The sequence below is a fragment of the Delphinapterus leucas genome, chromosome 1 (assembly GCF_059928025.1).
Source record: "Delphinapterus leucas isolate spDelLeu-1000000601 "Yukka" chromosome 1, BTC_Dleu_Yukka2, whole genome shotgun sequence".
Classification (NCBI taxonomy): domain Eukaryota; kingdom Metazoa; phylum Chordata; class Mammalia; order Artiodactyla; family Monodontidae; genus Delphinapterus; species Delphinapterus leucas.
In genome coordinates this window covers 135,007,639-135,027,762 of record NC_143129.1, presented here as the reverse complement: position 1 = coordinate 135,027,762, position 20,124 = coordinate 135,007,639, and the positions used below count along the sequence as shown (strand labels likewise).

At 36.5% G+C, this 20,124-nt stretch overlaps 1 protein-coding gene across 3 annotated transcripts in view; it reads left to right on the top strand.

Annotated features, from left to right (window-relative positions):
• RAVER2 (ribonucleoprotein, PTB binding 2) overlaps window positions 1-20,124 on the top strand; it is a 116,565-nt gene that overhangs the window by 38,365 nt on the left and 58,076 nt on the right. For all 3 annotated transcript variants that reach the window (XM_089921476.1, XM_022581225.3, XM_022581224.3), the window contains exons 3-4: window positions 10,359-10,828; window positions 13,232-13,423. In XM_089921476.1, coding sequence (XP_089777602.1) covers window positions 10,359-10,828; window positions 13,232-13,423 — 662 coding nt within the window. The remainder of the gene's footprint in view (window positions 1-10,358; window positions 10,829-13,231; window positions 13,424-20,124) is intronic.

Here is a 20,124-nt window from a genome sequence, read left to right as displayed (position 1 = left end):
TCAATAAACAATTAGGCAAAATAATGAATTTGCATTGGTTTTTCAAAATATAAATAAATAATATAATATTACTACAGCTTTATGAATTTTTATAATGAATGTTCTAATGTTATATGTTGTAACTTTTTTTTTTTATGTTGTAACATTTTAATGAGTGATTTTTATATGTTAAGTATCCTTCAGTTTTAATAATATATTACTGGACTTAGTAAATTATGTGGTTTGACCTTTAGTTATACAAATTGGGAAAATCGTTTAATTTTTCTGCACATTAGTTTTATATCTGTGAGATTAAAAGCCTAAACTAGATTATTTTCTTTGTGTACATACGATATGTAGATGTTTAAAAACATCTCTTTGAGATGATAAAAAAATAAGAAAATGTATGGAGGATGATATAACCATTATATATATACCGACTCCCAAATTAGCAAATGTTTTATTGAAGTATTTTATGCTTTTAAAATGTTTTTTGTAAGGGGTGGATGAAATGGGTGAAGGAAGTCAAAAAGTACAAACTTCCAGTTATAAAATAAAGAAGTACTGGGGATGTAATATATAAGGATGGTGACTCTTTGTCACAGTTAATAATACTGTGTTGCATATTTGAAAGTTGCTGAGAGAGTAGATCTTGAAAGTTCTCATCCCAAGAAAAAAAGTTTTAACTATGTATGGTGACAGATGTTAACTAGAATTACTGTGGTGACTATATCACAATATATAAAAATATCAAATCATTATGAGAGACTTCCCCGACAGTCCAGTGGTTAAGACTCTGTGCTTCCACTGCAGGGGGTGTGGGTTCAATCCCTGTTCGGGGAACTAATATCCCACATGTCATGTGGCTTGGCCAATAAAAAAGAATCATTATGTCGTACACTTGAAACTAATGTTATTTGTCAATTATACTTCAATTTAAAAAGTTTTTTTAAAGTATTCTTTTGTCTTTAAAAATATTACATACATGCTAGAGCCCTAATGTAGTACTACTGAATGAATACCTCTGATAGTATGGTCAGGAATTCTGCATTTATTTTTTCTGACTTATAAAAAAACTGTAAAAAAGACATTATAGTTAAAGATGAAATTAAGTTCCTACCCCTCTCTGATTCCATTTCCTCCCTCCCTCTAATGATTAATTGTGGTAATCATTAGAGCTGTTCACAAATTCTTTTTCTTTTTCTTCTGGTCATGAGGTAAGATAGTGCTCCCTTGTTCCTCTTTGAAGTTACCAATGGACATGTGATTTGCTTTTCGATTAATGAAGTGCAGTGGAAATGGCATGTATCCACCTCCAGGTGGAAGATTTCAGAGCTAGCATGTGATTCACTGCTCACCCCTCCACTTGCTAAAGTGATTGAGGAAGGTTATAGAACCTCTTTAAACATAGTCCCAGAGTGACTATAATGAGCAAAGCCTCCTTCCTTCCTTCCTTCCTTCCTTTCAGCATGGGATATGCAGCATGAAAAGCAACAAGAAAAAAAACCCCTTTTGTTAAGCCATTGAAATTATGGAGCTGTTTCTTGCCAAGGCATCCCATCTAATGCCTGAAATTTTACTATATGTAAAGTTAACAGTGTTGTACGTGGTGTTTTTAAAAGCTAAATGTAAATGGCATTCTACTGTATTTTTTCATTTAGCAACTTGCTTTTTTTTTTCTTAACCTCTATTTTGTTTTTTGGATCTTTCCACATTGATACTTATAGCTCTAATTCATTGATTTAAACTACTGCATATCATTCTGTCCTGTCAATTTATTACCATCGATAAATCTATTCATTACTGATAGGCATTTAGGAAGCTTTAACTTTTCCAGCATTTTAAAAAATGCTGCAATGAATATGCTTTTACTTGTCTTCTAATATACATTGCAACTGTTTCTCCACAAGTGAATTACTGGGTTTGTAGGTTATGTACAACTTCAATGTTATAAATATTGACGAAGGCTTTACAGCTGGGAATGGTGCTGTTCCTACCAGTGAGGATGATAGACAGCATAACTGGTGGTTGATTAGAAGGAGTATTCAGAAGTGTTTTGTTTCAAGAGTGGAGAAAACTGACTCTAGATTAACGATACTAAAAATTTAAAAACAAGACCAGAAAGGATCAAGCCCGTTCCTGATAACCACAACCTAGAACAAAACTCAAGGATATTTATATGAATACAAAAAATTCCAGTACCCAGCAAGGTAAAAATTTACAATGTCTGGTATCCAATTAAAAATTACCAGATATGGCAAAGAAGCAGGAAAATACAACCCATAATGAGAAAAACCAATCAATCAAAACTGACCTAGAATTGAAGCAGATGAATTAATGAAAATGGACATTAAAACAGTTTTTATAACTGTGTTTCATATGTACAAGAATTTATAGTAAAAATTGAACATATTAAATAGAGGATGGAAGATATTAAAATATACTTAACTCACACTTTTAGAGGTGAAAACTACAATGTCCAGGATGAAAAATGGGATGGGTGGATGGGATTAACTAGCAGCGTGGACATTGTAGAGGAACAGATTAGTGAATGTGAATACACAGAAACAACAAAAATGAAGCAGAGGAAAAAAAGACTATAACACATGAACAGAGTATCAGTCAACTTTGGGCCAACTTCAAGAGTCCTAATGGAGTAATGGAGTCTCTGTAAGAGAGAGCAAGTAGTACAGTAAAAATATTTAAAGAATTAATGGCTGAATTTTTTCCAAATTTGATGAAAACTCTAAACCCAGAGATCCCCAAAGTTTAACCAACCTCAAGCACAAAAACACAAAAAAACCTACAATAAGGTACATTTGTAATCAAATTGTTTGCAATTAGTAATAAAGAGAAAAATCTTAACAGTGCCCCCCAAAAAGGGCATATTATTTAGATGGAAAAAGATAAGGACGATGCATGTTTATTGGAAACAATGCAAATGAGAAGACCATGGGGCAACACCTTTTCTTTCCTTGCTGAAAGAAAAAAAAGATCACCATAAAATTATTAAGACATTAATGAAAGGAATTGAAGACAAACGGAAGGTATTCCATTGTCATGGGTTGGAAGAATTAATATTGTTAAAATGTCCACACTACTGAAAGCAATCTACAGATTCAGTGCAATCCCATCAAACATTCCATTGGCATTTTTCACAGAAATAGAATAATCCTTAAATTTGTATGAAACCACAAAATACCCTGAATAACCCAAGCAGTCTTGAGAAAGAAGAACAAAACTGGATCCATCACACTTCCTGATTTCACACTGTAATATAAAGCTATAGTAATCAGTACGGTATTGGCATGAAAACAGACACATAGATCAATGGAAAAGAATAGAGAGCCCAGAAATAAACCCCCACATAGATGGTCAATTAATTTAGGACAAAGGAGCCAAGAATATACAATGGGAAAAGGATAGTCTCTTCAATAACGGTGTTGGGAAAACTGGACAGCCACAGGCAAAGGAATGAAATTGGACCACTATCTTACACCGTATACAAAAATAAACCCAGAATGGATTAAAGACTTGAATATAAGACCTGAAAACATAAAACTCCTAGAAGAAAACATAGGCAGTAAGCTTGTTCCTATCAGTCTTGGTGATGATTTTTTGGATTTGACACTAAAGCAAAGGCGACAAAGGTAAAAATATACAGGTGGGACTACATCAAGCTAAAAAGCTTCTGCACAGCAAAGAAAACCATTAAAATGAAAAGGCAGCCTACTTAATAAGAGAAAATATTTGCAAATCATATATCTGATAAGGGGCTAATATCCATAATATATAAAGAACTCATACAACTCGATTGCAAAGGAACAAACAGTCTGATTAAAAACCTGGCAGAGGGGCTTCCCTGGTGGCGCAGTGGTTGAGAGTCCACCTGCTGATGCAGGGGACACGGATTCGTGCCCCGGTCCAGGAAGATCCCACATGCCGCGGAGCGGCTGGGCCCGTGAGCCATGGCCGCTGAGCCTGCGCGTCCGGAGCCTGTGCTCCGCAACGGGAGAGGCCACAACAGTGAGAGCCCCGCGTACCGGAAAAAAAAAAAACAACAAAACCTGGCAGAGGATCTGAATAGACATTTTTCCAAATTAGGCATATAGATGGCCAACAGATACATGGAGAGGTGTTCAGTATCACTAATCATCAGGGAAATGCAAATCAAAACCACAATTATATATCACCTCACACCTGTTAGAATAGCTATTATCAAGACAACAAGAACTTAGTGCTGGAGAGGATGTGGAGAAAAGGAAACTCTTGTGCATTGTTAGTGGGAATGGAAATTGGTGCAACCACTGGAAAACAGTATGGAGATCCCTCAGAAAATTAAAAATGGAACTACCATTTGTCCAGCAATTCCACTTTGGGCTATTAACCTGAAGAAAACGAAAACAGTAACTCAAAAAGATATATGCACCCCCATGCTCATTGCAGTATTATTTACCATAGTCAAGACATGGAAACAACCTAAGTGATTGCTGATGGATGAATGGATAAGGAAGATGTGGTGTATATAGACAATGGAATATTATTTAGCCTTAAAAAAGAATGAAATCTTGCCATTTGTGACAAGATGAATGGGCCTTGAGAGCATTATGCTAAGTGAAATAAGTCAGAGAAAGACAAATACTGTAGGACCTCACTTATAGGTGAAATCTAAAAAAACCAAAAAACAAAAAACATGAGCTCATAGATACAGAGAACAATTGGTGGTTGCCAGAGGCTAGGGATAGGGGTTGGCGAAATGGGTGAAGGGAGTCATAAGGTATAAATTTCCGTATAAAATAAGTCATGGGGATGTAATGTATAGCATGGTTACTATAGTTTGTTTGTTTGTTTGATTTTACTGTACCGGGTCTTAGTTGCGGCACATGGGATCTTCATTGCTGCATGCGGGATCTTTAGTTGTGGCATGTGGGCTCTTAGTTCCGGCATGCAGGCTCTTAGTTGCGGCATGCATGCAGGATCTAGTTCCCTGACCAGGGATCAAACCCGGTCCCCCTGCATTGAGAGCACAGAGTCTTATCCACTGGACCACCAGGGAAGTTCCCAGCGTGGTTGCTATAATTAATAATACTATAGTGCATATTTGAAAGTTGTGAAGAAAGTATATCTTAAAAGTTCTTATCCACCCCCCCCGCCCCACAAATTTTTGTAACTATGTATGGTGATGGATGTTAACTGGAATTATGGCAGTGATTATTTCACAGCATATACAAATATTGGATTAATTGTACACCTGAAACTAATATAATGTTATGTCATTTATACCTCAAAAAATCCCACAGAATTATTTACCCACCAAAAAATATCCTTTAAAAATGAGCGTGAAGAAAGATGTTTTTCAATCATATAAAAGCTGAAAGAATTCATCACCATCAGACCTGCATTATAAGAAGTATTTAAAGAAGTCCTTTAATAAAGCACGGAGAAAATGATGCTGGATGGAAATCTGGATCTACACAAAAAAGTGAAGAATACCAGATGTTGTCTTTATGTGTGTAAAGACTGTTTTATTAATATTCAGATCTCTAAAAGATAATTGTTTAAAGTGAAAATAATAACACTATATTGTAGAGGTTATAACACATGTAGGAATAAAATGCATGGCAACAATACAAAGGTTGGGAGGGGAGGAATGGAAGTACACTGTTGTAAAGTTTTTAGATTATAGACAAAGAGACCAGTATCACTTCATGGTAACTGTTAAGTTAAAGATGTATACTACAAAGCCAAAATCACCCACTAGAATAATACAACGAAGAAACTCAGTAATTGTATTAAATGACATTGCCTTGGATTTCAGGAGCTATGGTGGTGTTTGAAGAAACAGATAATAATTAATAGATTAATAAAGGATGGCTACAGTTATAAACTGTGACCTTAAAACCAGAGCTCTCTGTTATAAATAAGAAGAAATAATTGTATTAAAATAGGATACATTAAGGAAAAAAGTTTTTGCATGCTTGCCATCAAATTTGTCCCAATAATAAACTAATGGAGCAAGCAATGGCAAAAGGATAAATAAAATTGTGACTTGTGAAAGGATTGGGACCAATCGTCGAATATTAAAATTTTGGTAGGAAAATGGAAACAGAACTCATCTCCAAATCCCTTATAGCCTTTTCTCTGTAGAGTGACATCTTTCACTTCCACAGAGTCAATGTGAGAAAATTGGACATTTTTTTTAGAGAATTTATGGCCTTGCAAAGAAGTGGAAGAAGCTATAGAAGAGAATCAATGACCTCTTTTTCCTACTGCCTGGACTTTTAAATTTGCTTCATTATGTTATCTAAATTCTACCATCAAATGTCTTATTTGGGTTGTGCAAATGCAGATACCTGAGGGAAGGAAAATAAGAAGTTGTCAGTTTTAAAACGTACTAGTTAATCTATGCATGTATACATTCATCCATTCAGTTGACACTTACAGATCCTCTACTGTGTGCCTGGCACTATGGTAGCTGATGGAGATATATTCATTAGCAATTTAGGGAGCTCACAGTTGATAGGATAGCAGGCATCTAAACAAATAGATTATAATAAAGTGTGATGTGTGCAATAATCCATTCAATGTTCAAAATACAGAGGTATAATAAAACAAGGGTTAACTCTAACTGGCAGAGAACATCAGGGAATGCTTCCTGGAGATCCTGATGCATTACCCTCTGGGCTGGATTTGAAAGCCAACTAAAAGGTTTGAGTGGCTGAAGATATTGGGAGAGATCTCGTAGGCAGGGGAATTACATGTGTAACATATAGATGCTTGAAACAAGTTGCGGTCTAGGGAGCTACAAACAACTCAGTGTCGTTAGAGGATAAAGAAATGTGGTGGGGAAGGGAAGTGTGGCAGTTACTGAGGCTGGTGTCAGATCAAAAGGGCCTGGTAGGCAACCTGGGTAAACTTACATATTCTAATTCTTTGTTGGGTTCGTTTGAATTTTTTACACACTCAAACGTATCATTCACACAGGCTTTATTTCTCTCCTCTTAACCCTTGTGTCTTTTACTTCTTGCATTTGTCCTACTGCACTGGCAAAGACCTTCATTCCATGTTAATAAAACTAGTGAGACAAGAGCCCTTATCTTATTCCCTATCTCAGAGTAAATGGTTTTGGCTTTCACCGTTAATTTTGATGTAGGTTCCTTATAGACATTCTTTAACAGATAAAGGATGTTTCCTTCTTTTCCACTGATTGCCAAGAATTTTTATCCTGCATGGACTTTGAATTTTATCACATATCTTTTCTTGCATCTACTAAGATACTCTGTGATTTTTCTTTTCTGTGCTGGTAATGTGGCGACTTATTGATTGCTATTTTATTTATTCATTTATTTATTTTTACATCGTTGTTGGAGTGTGGTTGCTTTGCAGTGTTGTGTTGGTTTCTGCTGTGTGACAGGGTGAATTGGCTGTGTGTGTGCACGTGTCCCCATATACCCTTGATTGCTATTTTAAAATAAAACTAATTTTGCATTCCTGAAATAAACCAAACTTGATCATGGTAAAAAAAAAAAAGTGGCCTGGTAGGACATGATAACTGCGCTGAGGCTTGGCTTCATTGGTGATACCAAATGATTGCATTTTAGGCAGTAAACAGGCACAATTAAACTTTTGTTTTTGAGAGATCGCTTTATTGTCATTGTGGAAAAAGAAAAAAAGCTAGAAGAATGAAGAAAAGAGGATGAATTCAAGACCTATTTGGAGGGTAGAATTTGAGGATTCCTTTTATGTGGGAGTTAAAGGAGATAGGGTCTAGGGTAACTCCCAGGTTTCTGATTTGTGCGTTGTGATGCTAGCAACTGAAATAGAGAATAAAGGAAACTGAACAATGTTGGGATTTTAGGGGAATGGCAGGGAGAGGATGAAGATTGTGAGTTATGTTTGGTCATGTGTGAATAAGTACGTGGATATATGTGGAACTGAGGACTAGAAACGTAGATTTAAGAGTTAACAGGGTATAGGAGGCTTTCTGGGAGCCCCCAGCCTAGCCATTTTGCTCTGTTTAATTGCTTCCATAGCCCTCATACTTCCTCTTTGATAACATTACACTTGTAAACTCTGTCAAATCTCTATCATCCTCTATTGGATTGTGAGGTCCTTGTTGAAAGGGATCTTATTTGTTTTGTTCACCAACTCCTTTCCAGTGCCCAACACAGTACCTGGTACATGAGACTGAATAAATGGGCATGGACATGAGTGCCCAGGGGAAGAGGGCATAGAGAAGAGAGGTTGATGGCTCAGGGCTGCTGGGCACAGTCATATGGCTGTCACTGTGTGTGACTCTGCCAAGAAGCAACCTTAAGGATTACCACCTTACATACGTGTATACAATGGAATATTACTCAGCCATAGAAAGAAACGAAACTGGGTCATTTGTAGAGACGTGGATGGACCTAGAGACTGTCATACAGAGTGAAGTAAGTCAGAAAGAGAAAAACAAGTATCGTATATTAACGCATATATGTGGAATCTAGAAAAATGGTACAGATGAACCGGTTTGCAGGGCAGAAACAGGCACAGATGTAGAGAACAAACGTATGGACACCAAGGGGGGAAAGTGGGAGGGGTAAGGTGGGATGAATTGGGAGATTGGGACTGACATATATACACTAATATGTATAAAATAGGTAACTAATAAGAACCTGCTGTATAGCACAGGGAACTCCGCTTCGCTGTACAGTAGAAACTAACACAACATTGTAAAACAACTCTACCCCGATAAAAAAGAAAGGATTACCACCTTACAGTTGTCAGTGGTGTGAGTGGAGACAAATCTAGCAAAGGAAATGGAAGAAGGAGCGCTTGGACAGGTATGAAGAAAATCAGGAAGGACTTTATCAAGGAAGTTAAGGAAGGGAATGGTTAACGGTTTCAAATACCCAGAGAATTCAAATCAAACATGAGCTGATGAGCTTATGAGCTGGTATAGGAAACATAACCAGTATTTACAAATTGTTGTTGGCTTGTTTGCTGGTTTTAGCAAAATATCATTAAATGGTATTCTGTGTCAGCATAAGGGAAGAAAGGCATAAAATCAAAGTAACTCAAGTTCTTTAAAAGGGTTTATTGGAAACCAAGAGATATTCTCTCAATAAGTGGAGCAAAGCCATTTTTCCCCCTTAGTGTTGGAAGAGCTAGCTATTCCTTTGTAAGTAGTTTCCTTGTATGTGGAGATCATGTTAAATGAAAAATGTGTTCCTTTAAATGTTAAAGTGTGGTGAGATGCTCAGTCTGAGAGCTGCGTGGGCACTAAGACCAGCTGAGGGAAGAGCAGATTGAGTGAAATGACAGGCAGGATTGTCCACACTGTTTAAATTCTTCTTTCTCTCTTGCTTTGTACATATTTGCCATGTTGTTATCATTGAATTTGGGTAAGTTAGCTGCTCATATGGAGCAACTCCACTGTGTGTTCCAGAGCGGGAGAGAAGAGGGAGAGGTAGGAAGGTTGAGAGAGCAGTGTGTTTGTGGTTTGTCCTGTGTTGTTTCTTTTATTTGGGGTTTTAAATTTTTCATATAATATTGCTCAAAAATCTTACCGGATACGCATGTCTGTGTGATATTTCATTGATTTAGAACTTTATAATTGTATCATGTTTTAGATTTTACAAATTGGCATGTGTATTTGTTGCTTAATGCTGGAACAGCTTCATTAGGTAGACAGGACAGATTTTTTAATTTTGGGGGGATTTGTTTTACCAAAGATTCAAAGTTAAGCTACTTGTCAATATCATAATAATCCTGTGATCTTTTCATACCATATTGTTCATCCAAAAAGCATACCAAATTGTGTGTGTGTGTGTGTGTTTGTTGTTTCAATGTAATTAATTTTATTTTAAGGAAACATATACATGAATTGGAGAATTGTCTTCCTCTGGGCATTTTGGTGTCTTTTTGCTCTGCCCTTGTTTTTTAGGTTCTTGTTATCAAATAGGGTCTTTTAGAACTCTCTGAGAAGAAATAAAAGTTCATAAAATTTTGCATCACGTGTTAACTGAGGAAAAATATCAAGTCTGTATGTAGTTTGAAAAGATTACCCACCCCACCCCACCCCACCCCACCCCCAGAATATTGTGGTATCTTAGAGTGGAGCTCCTAATATAATTTGTATACTGTTTGAGTTACTGGTCATGAAATTAGTTAAGTGAGGGTGTCAGCATTTAAAAATAATGAAATAGAATATAAAATATCAGAGTGCATTGCACATGATAGAAGTGTTATCTCCTGATACTTTTGTTTCGGAAATATATATATGTATGTATGTACTGAGGCACAGGTATAAAATGTATTTCCTTACTGTGGGTCATGGTCAGAAAAGCTTGTAAACACTGGCTCAGAAAACTCTCGTTCATTTTATCTTCTTGCAGCTTTTGTTACATTATTGAATGGAGAACAAGCCCAGAATGCAATTCAGATGTTTCATCAACATTCATTTCGAGGAAAAGACTTAATAGTCCAGCTCCAGCCAACAGATGCTTTGCTATGTGTTACCAACTTGCCCACTTCTTTTACGTTAGAAGAGTTTGAAGAACTTGTTCGTGCTTATGGAAATGTCGAGAGATGTTTTCTGGTCTACAGTGAAGTTACTGGCCATTCCAAAGGCTATGGATTTGTGGAATACATGAAAAAGGACTTTGCTGCAAAGGCTAGATTGGAGCTATTGGGTAAACAGTTGGGAGCATCAGCTGTCTTTGCACAGTGGATGGATGTTAATCTCTTGGCCGCAGAGCTCATTCATTCTAAGTGCCTTTGTATAGATAAACTCCCTAGTGACTACAGGGATTCAGAGGAGCTGTTGCAGTTCTTTTCCAGTATCCATAAACCTGTGTTTTGCCAGGTATGTATTTTTAAGTCATCATTTGCAATATTTTAAAATGCCTGCATATGTATCTGCATGCACTCAAGTATTTATTATACCTATGTAAATATCACAATGGATAATCTAATTCTAATTGAGTCTGTAATGAACACTTTAATATGATGGTAAATTTTATTTATTTTGGTAAATTTTATTTTATTTTTATTTATTTTTGTATTTATTTTTGAATTTTATTTTTTTATATAGCAGGTTCTTATTAGTTATCCATTTTATACATGTTAGTGTATATATGTCAGTCCCAATCTCCCAGTTCATATGATGGTAAATTTTAAATCAGTCCCTTTTGTTGATGGGCCAAACTATATTGTCTTTATATAATTGTGTCTTAGCAAACCCATCACTTAACACATCCACCTTCTCATTCCATCCACTCTTGAACCATTCATGCATTGATCCCTTTATCCATCCACATTTTGTTTATCACCTTCTCAGTGCCAGACACTATATTGCTAAATGTCGGAAATGTAGAGAATAGAAAGATACTCTCTTAATACCGCAAAAGTTTGTGGAAGAGACTGACAAGTAAGCAGATAATTGTAAATCCTGTATGAAGACTGATACGATGGAAAATAGAAAAGTGTTAGGAGGTGTAAAAAGAATGCGTTATTCTATCTTAATGGGGTCATGGTAATGAGACATTTAGAGAAGATCCTGAAAACTGACAACACTGGTAAGAATTTTCAAGCACTTTGAGTAAAATTAAATATATTCTACTAAATAGGCAAAAATATATACTGTATACAACTGAGAGGTTATCTAGTCTAGCTTTCCATCTGGTAAAAAAAAATCAAAACATTACAATAATTGTGAGTGATCATTTAGCTTCTGTTAAAATATTTCAAAATAATGGAAAATTCACTAGATCACAAGTCAGGCCATTACATATTTAAATGGCTCTCATACTGAATGTAAATATTCTTCTTTAAAACTGCTGACGCTATGGAATTAAAATGACTTTGTCTTTTGAAAGACTTAAAATGATAGTGTCATTTATTTGGCATGAAGGTTATAATGAACCAGGAATAATAAAAATATTTTAAAAGTTTTCAAAAGGTTACTAAAGCCACTTTACAATGCCTTTATCAGTAGATCTGTTAAACTCAGGCTCTCTCGCTTGGTAGGTTGACATAGACTATATGGAAGACACAGTCTTCTTACCTCGTGGTCAGAAGGGACCAGTGGGACTAATGGCTTCTACAAATCTGATTTTGAGATTTGGTTTGGTTAAAAGGAATGAGGTTGTAGGAGAAATGTTTGGAAGAGGTAGATATTTTTCCTTTCTCCCATGCAAATGGAAGAAGTTTTATGGAGGAAAAAAATATTTGAGGGCAGTTTTAAAAGGAAGGGAGAATGTGAAGAAAAAATAGAAGTTCGGTCTACTACACAAAAAGCTTCAAAAATAAGAAAAGAAACTAAAAAGGACTGGAAAATGATTTAATTGTAGTATCAATTTATGGGATGCCAAATTCAAATAGAAGTATTGTAGATGTGTCTTCTCAAAGACATACGAAGCTGAATTTTATCACATTTATCACTTTATAGCATCAGTGTGTTTAAGATGATTCAGACGTGTTCAACACTTAGGAATTTTTAGTGTCTTATTTTGTTCTTACTTTTGCTCTAGAAACTTTTTAGTGTCTTATTTTGTTCTTACTTTTGCTCTTTGTACCAGTCTTTACAGATCCAGGACTTTAGTATCTTCTTTTACACTCTTACAGGTGGGTGACTGGAAATAAATTGAGTTCTGCATTGCAGGAGTTTATTTAGGGCACATTCAGAAAAAGGTTTTGTCCTGAATATGGTATTTTAAACAAACCTGGGGCACAGTTTTCCTAAATAAGGTTTGCTTTGGTATACTTGACCAAATTCCTGGGATCTGCCTAAAATATTGAAATAAACTTTGAATGTGGTTCCTTGTACCTTTCTTCTCTTGATAATGCAAATGTTATTTTACATAGATATATGATCCAGTAATTGTTCAGCATGTTTCATCGTCTGTGTATCTGGTGAATTTATTTTAAAGAAAGTTTTAATTATTGTGTCCCATATTTTTCTATAAATTATCAGTTATATATATATCTTAATATATAGGGACTATTATCATTTGAACATTGACTTTTAAAATAAATCAGAGATTCAAAGAAGGGAAAAGAAACCGGACAGAATCTTACTCTTCCCATCTTCTAGAAGGACTACATCTACCCAACTAGTAAACTTTTATTTTCAGAAGGAAAGGATACATTATTTTCACCGGTGTCATGCTCTGAAACATTTGTCCTTGAGTTTTTAGATGACATACTTGTAAATAAGTATCTCTAGCTAAATATTAGAATTCCCTTTTTAATAAATGTCTCCCATCAGCTTGTGCAGGATGAAGGTAGTCGCGTCGGTGGCTTTGCGGTGGTTGAATACAGCACTGCGGAGCACGCCGAAGAGGTTCAACAAACAGCTGATGGTATGACCATCAAGGGAAGCAAAGTTCAAGTTTCCTTCTGTGCCCCGGGAGCACCAGGGCGAAGTACATTAGCGGCATTGATAGCAGCTCAACGCGTGGTAAGTTTGTTCTTTTTTTAGGATATAAAAAAATTCAAGTAGTATTTTAATCTATCCAAACTGGTCAGTCATTGATTGGACCTTCATTATATTTTTTTTATGTAAAGATACCCTTCTTTTTTTTTTTTGACTGGCTAAATGATACCCCTGCCAAATCAAGCCAGGAGTCAATACGAAAGAAGAAACTGTGTTTCATGACGTGTATTCATCTCAAGAAAAAATTTTGAGGAAATTTCATTTATTCAGTAAATGTGTGAGTTCCTGTTCTGTAAGTTTTGAGTGCAAGGTGCCCCCTTTTTCAGTGTTCATAAGTATCCATAGTAGAAGTAGTGGGAGGTGGCGCCTCATTTTTGTGCACATGGCACAGTTGCTGCGTTTCCAATTCCGAATACATCTAGTCACCCACTTTTGCAGGTGGCACACCCTGTCCTCTTGGAGAAAAAGAAACAACTAGGTGGCTTGGTGGCCTTACAAATGTCTGGCATTTGTTTATAGCTGATCCCCCAGCAAAACTAGCTATCTCTCATCAGCCACTCTTTTCCATTTTCTACAGTGACTCTCTCAAATCTTCACTCTTTTCCTGTCTTTGTCCTTCTTTCTATCCGATGATCGTGGCTCCTACTTTATAGAAATATAAAGGCCATGTGCTGGACTCATTCATTCAACTTTTCTCACACTCCCCCAGAAAAAGTGCCCCCATTTTTTCTCTTAAATAGCATTCATTCCATAAATACTTTTTGGGTACCCACTGCATGCTAGGTATGTTAGAGATGTTTAGGATTCATCAGTGAACAAAACAAAGGTCCCTGTTCTCTCGGAGGGAGGGCTGTGCCTCCTCCTGCCAAAGCAGGGGCTCATGCCCATGTCCCCCATCCTCAAGGATCTTCATCCTCACCTTTCTACTTACTTTCACTTGTTCACTAGCTCTATCCCATCTGCTTATAAATACGCTCAAATCTTTTCCTTTAAATATCCTCTCTAAATACGAGCCTTTGTAATACTTTTCCCTCACAGCTGGAGCTTCTTGAACAATTAGGTCCCACTCATCACCTTTTCTTCTTTTCTCATTTCCCTCTCAGTCCAGTGCAATCTAGTTTCTGCCGCCACTATTCAGGTGAATCTTTTCTCTTTAAGATTAACAGGAATTTCTTAATATTCAGCCGAAAAGGTACTTTTCAGTCTTTCTTTGCCTGGTTTCTTTGGAACATTTAAAACCAACCTCCTGGGACTTCGCTGGTGGTCCAGTGGTAAAGAATCCACCTTCCAATGCAGGGGCCGTGGCTTCGATCCCTGGTCTGGGAACTAAGATCCCATATGTCGTGGGGCAACTAAGCCCACGCGCCACAACTACTGAGCTCGCGCGCCTCAACGAGCGAGCCCGCGTGCCACAAACTACAGAGCCCACGCGCCCTGGAGCCCGCGCGCCACAACTAGAGAGAAAAGTAGTGAAAGATCCTGCATGCCTCAACGAAGATCCCGTGTGCCGCAACTAAGACCCAATGCAGCTAAGAAAAATAAAAAATAAGGAAAATAAATAAAATAAATACTAAAAAAAAAAATAAGACCAACCGCCTACTACCTTGAATTCTGCCTACCGTTTGTTTCCTACCTGTCTAACCATCCCACCCCTTTCTTCTCTTTTCCGAAGGGCTGCTATCAGTAGGCTTCTGTATTTGGCCTCCTCACTTTCTTCCTCTTCATCACTCCAGTGGTTTTAGTTATTGCCTATCAGTGATGATTTTTCCAAGCATATATTTTTGGACCCAATTGCTCTAAGCACTAGATCTGTATTTCCAAATGATATTTAAACAGCCCCTTTTTATGTTATATAAATAGTTCAATTTCAACATTTCCAAAAGAAAACTATTTTTCTCTGGGACCTGCTTTTCTGTGTTCTGTAATATCTATGTATGGCATCAGTTCATTCAAACTAGAACTGTCCGAATTAAAAACTCAGTTAATCATGATTGGTCGTCTTCACCTACTCCCCAGATCAAGATGTCGAGAATATTAGCAAATCCTTTCAGTTCCACCTCCTGGTAACTATTAAATCCTTGAGACTTGTCAGCATCTTTGTTACTTTACTCAGGATCTCATTTTTCTCACCTTGATGGTTCGAATAACCTGCTATGTGGTTGCCATGTCGTTCGTCTTCCCCATTCTAACCCATCTTCCACGGTGCCACAAGAGTGATCTTTCTCGTCCTCAAACCAGATTATGTCATTCTCTTGCTTAATATTCTTTAATGCGTGCATAAGTGCAGTTCCTTACCATGGCATACAGGGCCCTTCGTGATTAGGTATTAGTAACATGAGGAATCTTAAGTTTTTCTCAGTCTTAAAAGTAATGTGCTGCATTGATTTTTTTTTCTGTAGGTTCTTGGTACATACCCTTTATCAAGTTTTCTGATTTAAAAAAAAAATCATAAGTAGGTATTGATGTTTATCAGAGTATTTCTGCAACTATTGCGATAATTTTATGTGATTTCTTTCTAAGTTCATTAATGTGCTGAATCCAATTGATAGGTTTTTCTAATATTACACTATCCTTATGTTGTAAATCCTAATTGATAATGATTTTTTTCCTATGCATTGTTTGATTTTATTGGATAATAAAATTTGTTATTTGGTATATGTGCAAATGTGCTCATAAGTGAAAATGCTTAAATTTTTGGGTACCATTTTTACTTAATTTTGGAATCAAGAGAACATTGACCTCATTAAATGATTTACATATTTTTCTCCCCCTTCTCCTTTTCTTTCCATTTCATGGATCAATTTGTATAAAATCGGGGTCATCCGTTCTTTGAAAGTTTGAGAGATCTCATCTATGAAACCGTGTAGACTTACTCCTTGAGCCTCTTCCAGAAGGAAATCATTGATTACCACTTAAATTTCTTCTGTGGATATTAGGTTTATTAGTTTTATTTTTCTCTGTGTGCTCTATGTGGCATTTGATTATATTCTACAAATTTATCCACTTTGTCTGAGTTTTTAAATTTATTGGCACATAGCTATTTATAAAATTTTATTTAAAATTTGTCATGTCTAGTCTCCTCTTTTTATCGTATATTTTATTTATTTGCATTTCCTTTTTTTCCCTTGATCAGTCTTGCAAACCATTTATTTTGCCTTTTAAAGAAACAGCTTTTGTTTTGTTCATTATTTCTCTTTTTTCTATCTTTTGCTTATTCTTGCCCTATCTTTATAACCTCCTTGCTTCTTTCTTCTTTGGATTTACTCTTCCCACCCCCCACCCCCACCCATCTTTAATGTTATCCGTGGTTAGCTCCTCTGTTTTCAACCTAGATTGTTTTCTGATGAACATAGTTAAAGTAAGCTTACTTCTATAACTAATGCTATACCTATGTGTCATAAATTTTATATTATGAATGTTTCAAATTTTTGTTATGATTTCCTTTTAGCTTAATTATTAGTTTTTTTTTCCAGTTTATACCCACCTAGGAATTTTTAAAAGCTATTCTTCTGATATAGATTTCTTTTGAGATATAATTGATATACAACATTATGTTAGATTTCAAGTGTACAACTAATGATTCAGTATTTGTATATATTGTGAAATGATCACCACAGTAAGTCTAGTTAACATCTGTCACCACACAGAATCACAAAATTTCTTTTTCTTGTGATGAGAACTTTTAAGATCTACTCTCTTGGCAACCTTCAAATATGAAGTAGAGTATTATGAGCTGTAGTCATAGTCACTGTGCAGTACATTACATTCTCATGACTTATTTCTCTTATAACTGGAAGTTTGTACTTTTTGACCGTTACCATTTCACTCACCCTCCACCCCCTCCCTCTGGGAAACATCAGTCTGTTCTCTGTATCTATGGTTTTGGTTTTGGTTTTGTTTTTAGATTCCACACATAAGTGAGATCATACAGTATCCATCTTTCTCTGCCTGACTTATTTCACTTAGCATAATACCCTCAAGGTCCATCCATGTGACTACAAATGGCAAAATTTCATTCTTTTTTATGGCTGAATAATATTCCATTGTCTGTATACATATACACACCACATTTTCTTTATCTGTTCATCCATTTTTGGAAACTTAGGTTGTTTTCATATCTTAGCTATTATAAATAATGCTGCAATGAACATGGGGTCCATATATCTTTTTGAGTTAGTGTTTTTTGTTTTCTTTGGAGAAATACCCAGAAGTTGACTTGCTGGGTCATATGGTAGTTCTATTTTTAATTTTATGAGGAACCTCTATACTGTTTACCAACACTTGTCATGTTTTTTTTAACTATACTTTTTCCCTTTGTTTTCATTTCCCATCTACTATTGGATAAATTAGAATTTTCTTCTTCTGCTTCGAGAGTGAGATGTTCTATTTTATCCTACTGGTGATTGTTCCTAACTTACTAACACCCCTAGGTTGATCAGTATCTCTTTCTTCCCACTTAGTTCATTCTAAACTCCATCCTGCTTCTTCCTTCTACCCCACCTACCACCATATTGGGAATACATAAAGTACATTTTTACTTTAGGATTGCCTTAATTTTTTTGGGGGGGGGGAGGGCGCACTGCACGTTTTGCAGGATCTTAGTTCTCCAACCAGGGATTGAACCCAGGCCATGGCAGTGAAAGCACCAAGTACTAACCACTGGACCACCAGGGAATTCCCAACCTTAATGTTTTTGTTTTTATGGTCCTGCCTTTTGTATACAAGATTAAAATTAACTGTGATATTATAAATGCTAATTTCCATGTATCATGTAATATCATCATGCATTTATTCTCATTTCTCATTTTCAGAAAGGGTTTCATGTAGTAAAAACTTTTGAGACTGTGTATGGCTGGGAATATTTTTTATTTCTTAATAGCTTAGCTGAATATAAAAATCTAGATTCAAAGTTTTTTTCCTGCAGCACTTTGAAGATATTAATTTGTTGCCTTCTTAAATCCAGGGTTGACGCTTTGAGAGTGAAGATGATATTAATCGGCTTTTTTCTTTTTTCTGAGATATGTTCTTCTTCACTGGAAGTGTTTAGTATGGGGAGGGTGTTTGATGTTCTTAAATTTCACACCAAAAAAATGTAACCAGGTGTGTGTTTTTCTATATCATATTTGGAACCCTTTCATTTTGTGGTCTTTAATTTTTCTTTAATACTGGGAAATTGTCAGCCATTACTTCTTCAAAGATTCCCTTTTTTTCCTAATCCTTCAGGGACTCCTATTATATAGATGTTAAGACTTCTAGTCCCTTTATTGCCTTGGCTTTCTCTCTTGTTTGCATTTTTCATTACCATGTTCTACTTTGTTTGTATTTCCCTCTTTATCCTCTGCTCATGTATTCTGGGAAGTTTATTTGACCTGACCTTTCAGATCATTATTTTGTTTTTCAGTCTCATATATCCTACTGTTTAACTTATCTGTTAAAGCACAGAGTAGAGGTTAAGAATAATGCTTTATGAGTTTCTCCAGTTTCCTCGCCTATAGAATGGGGGTAATAACACGAACCCTATAGAGTTGTTTTGGGGCATTAAGTGATCTAATCCATGTAACATGCTTAGAACAATGCCAAGTATATATAGTAAGTGATGGCTGCTATTAATTTTCTCTAACAGTTGTGTTTTTCATACTTCTAATTGGTTGTTCTTTATAACTGCTTGTCCTTGTTTCATGTTACCAATAAAAATATATTATCTTTTTTTTAGGATGTCTGTTATGTTGAGTTAACGTTCTTATTATTTCCTATCCTTTAATTCTGCTTTGTCTCTTATAGGTGCTTCAGTTTGTTGCCTTTAGTTTTTGTGGCTACATTCTCCCCATGCCTAGTTATTTTGTTCTGTGGATACATATCTCCTTTGGTAGTGGGTATGGCGGTTGGCTTCTTTGTATGTGAGTGTTTAGAGGTTGAGGGGCTGGAGATGGAGGAGGAGTGCTGAAGGCTGGTCTCAGCTAGGGTTTAGGGAAGGCGGGCAGGAACCTAGGGCTGAGAACCTCTGCCCTGACCATCTGGCCTTGACCACAGCCCTTTCCCACCCCAGCCAGGCAACCCTGCCCCTTAGAGCCTCTTAACCTCTTCTCCCAACCCTGCTCTTTTCCAAGTTCTGCCTTCCTCAATTATAACTCTTCCACCCTGCCCAGTGGGAGGAAGGAAGTAGAGAAGGTTGGAGGATGTGGGAAGGAAGTTTTTGGTGCCTCTACCTAGTGTTACATGGTCCCCACTGTCTCTGAGTTTGCACGGCACCCTGCTGTTAATTCACTGCTCCTAGGCGGTCACTGGACTGATGCTGCCCTTTTCCTGCTCTTTCCTAGCCATGATCCCTAGGGGGTGATGTGGAGGAAGGCCCTTCCCCAAGCTATCCTGTCTGTGGATCCAGCCTGTCTCACACTCTTGGGGCACTACCTTGTGTCCGTCCAGGGATTTCTCACGGGTTTAGTGTCAGGTTCTCAATCCATCACCGTCTCCCTCTTAATGTCACAGCTTGGGATGAGAGAGGGAATCCAGTTGTCCTTGTCGGTTCTCCATTTTCTCCTGGCTGGAAGTTCATAGTTTTCCTTTTACATCAGACTGGCTTTTAAAATCTGAGAACAACTTCATATATTTAGGAAGCTACCCAATGACATGTATGTAAGGCCAGTTCATCTTTGTCTCATATTAGAGGATTAAGTTAATGAATTAAAGACAGTTATTATAAGAAAAATGTTGCTTTGTAAGGCATC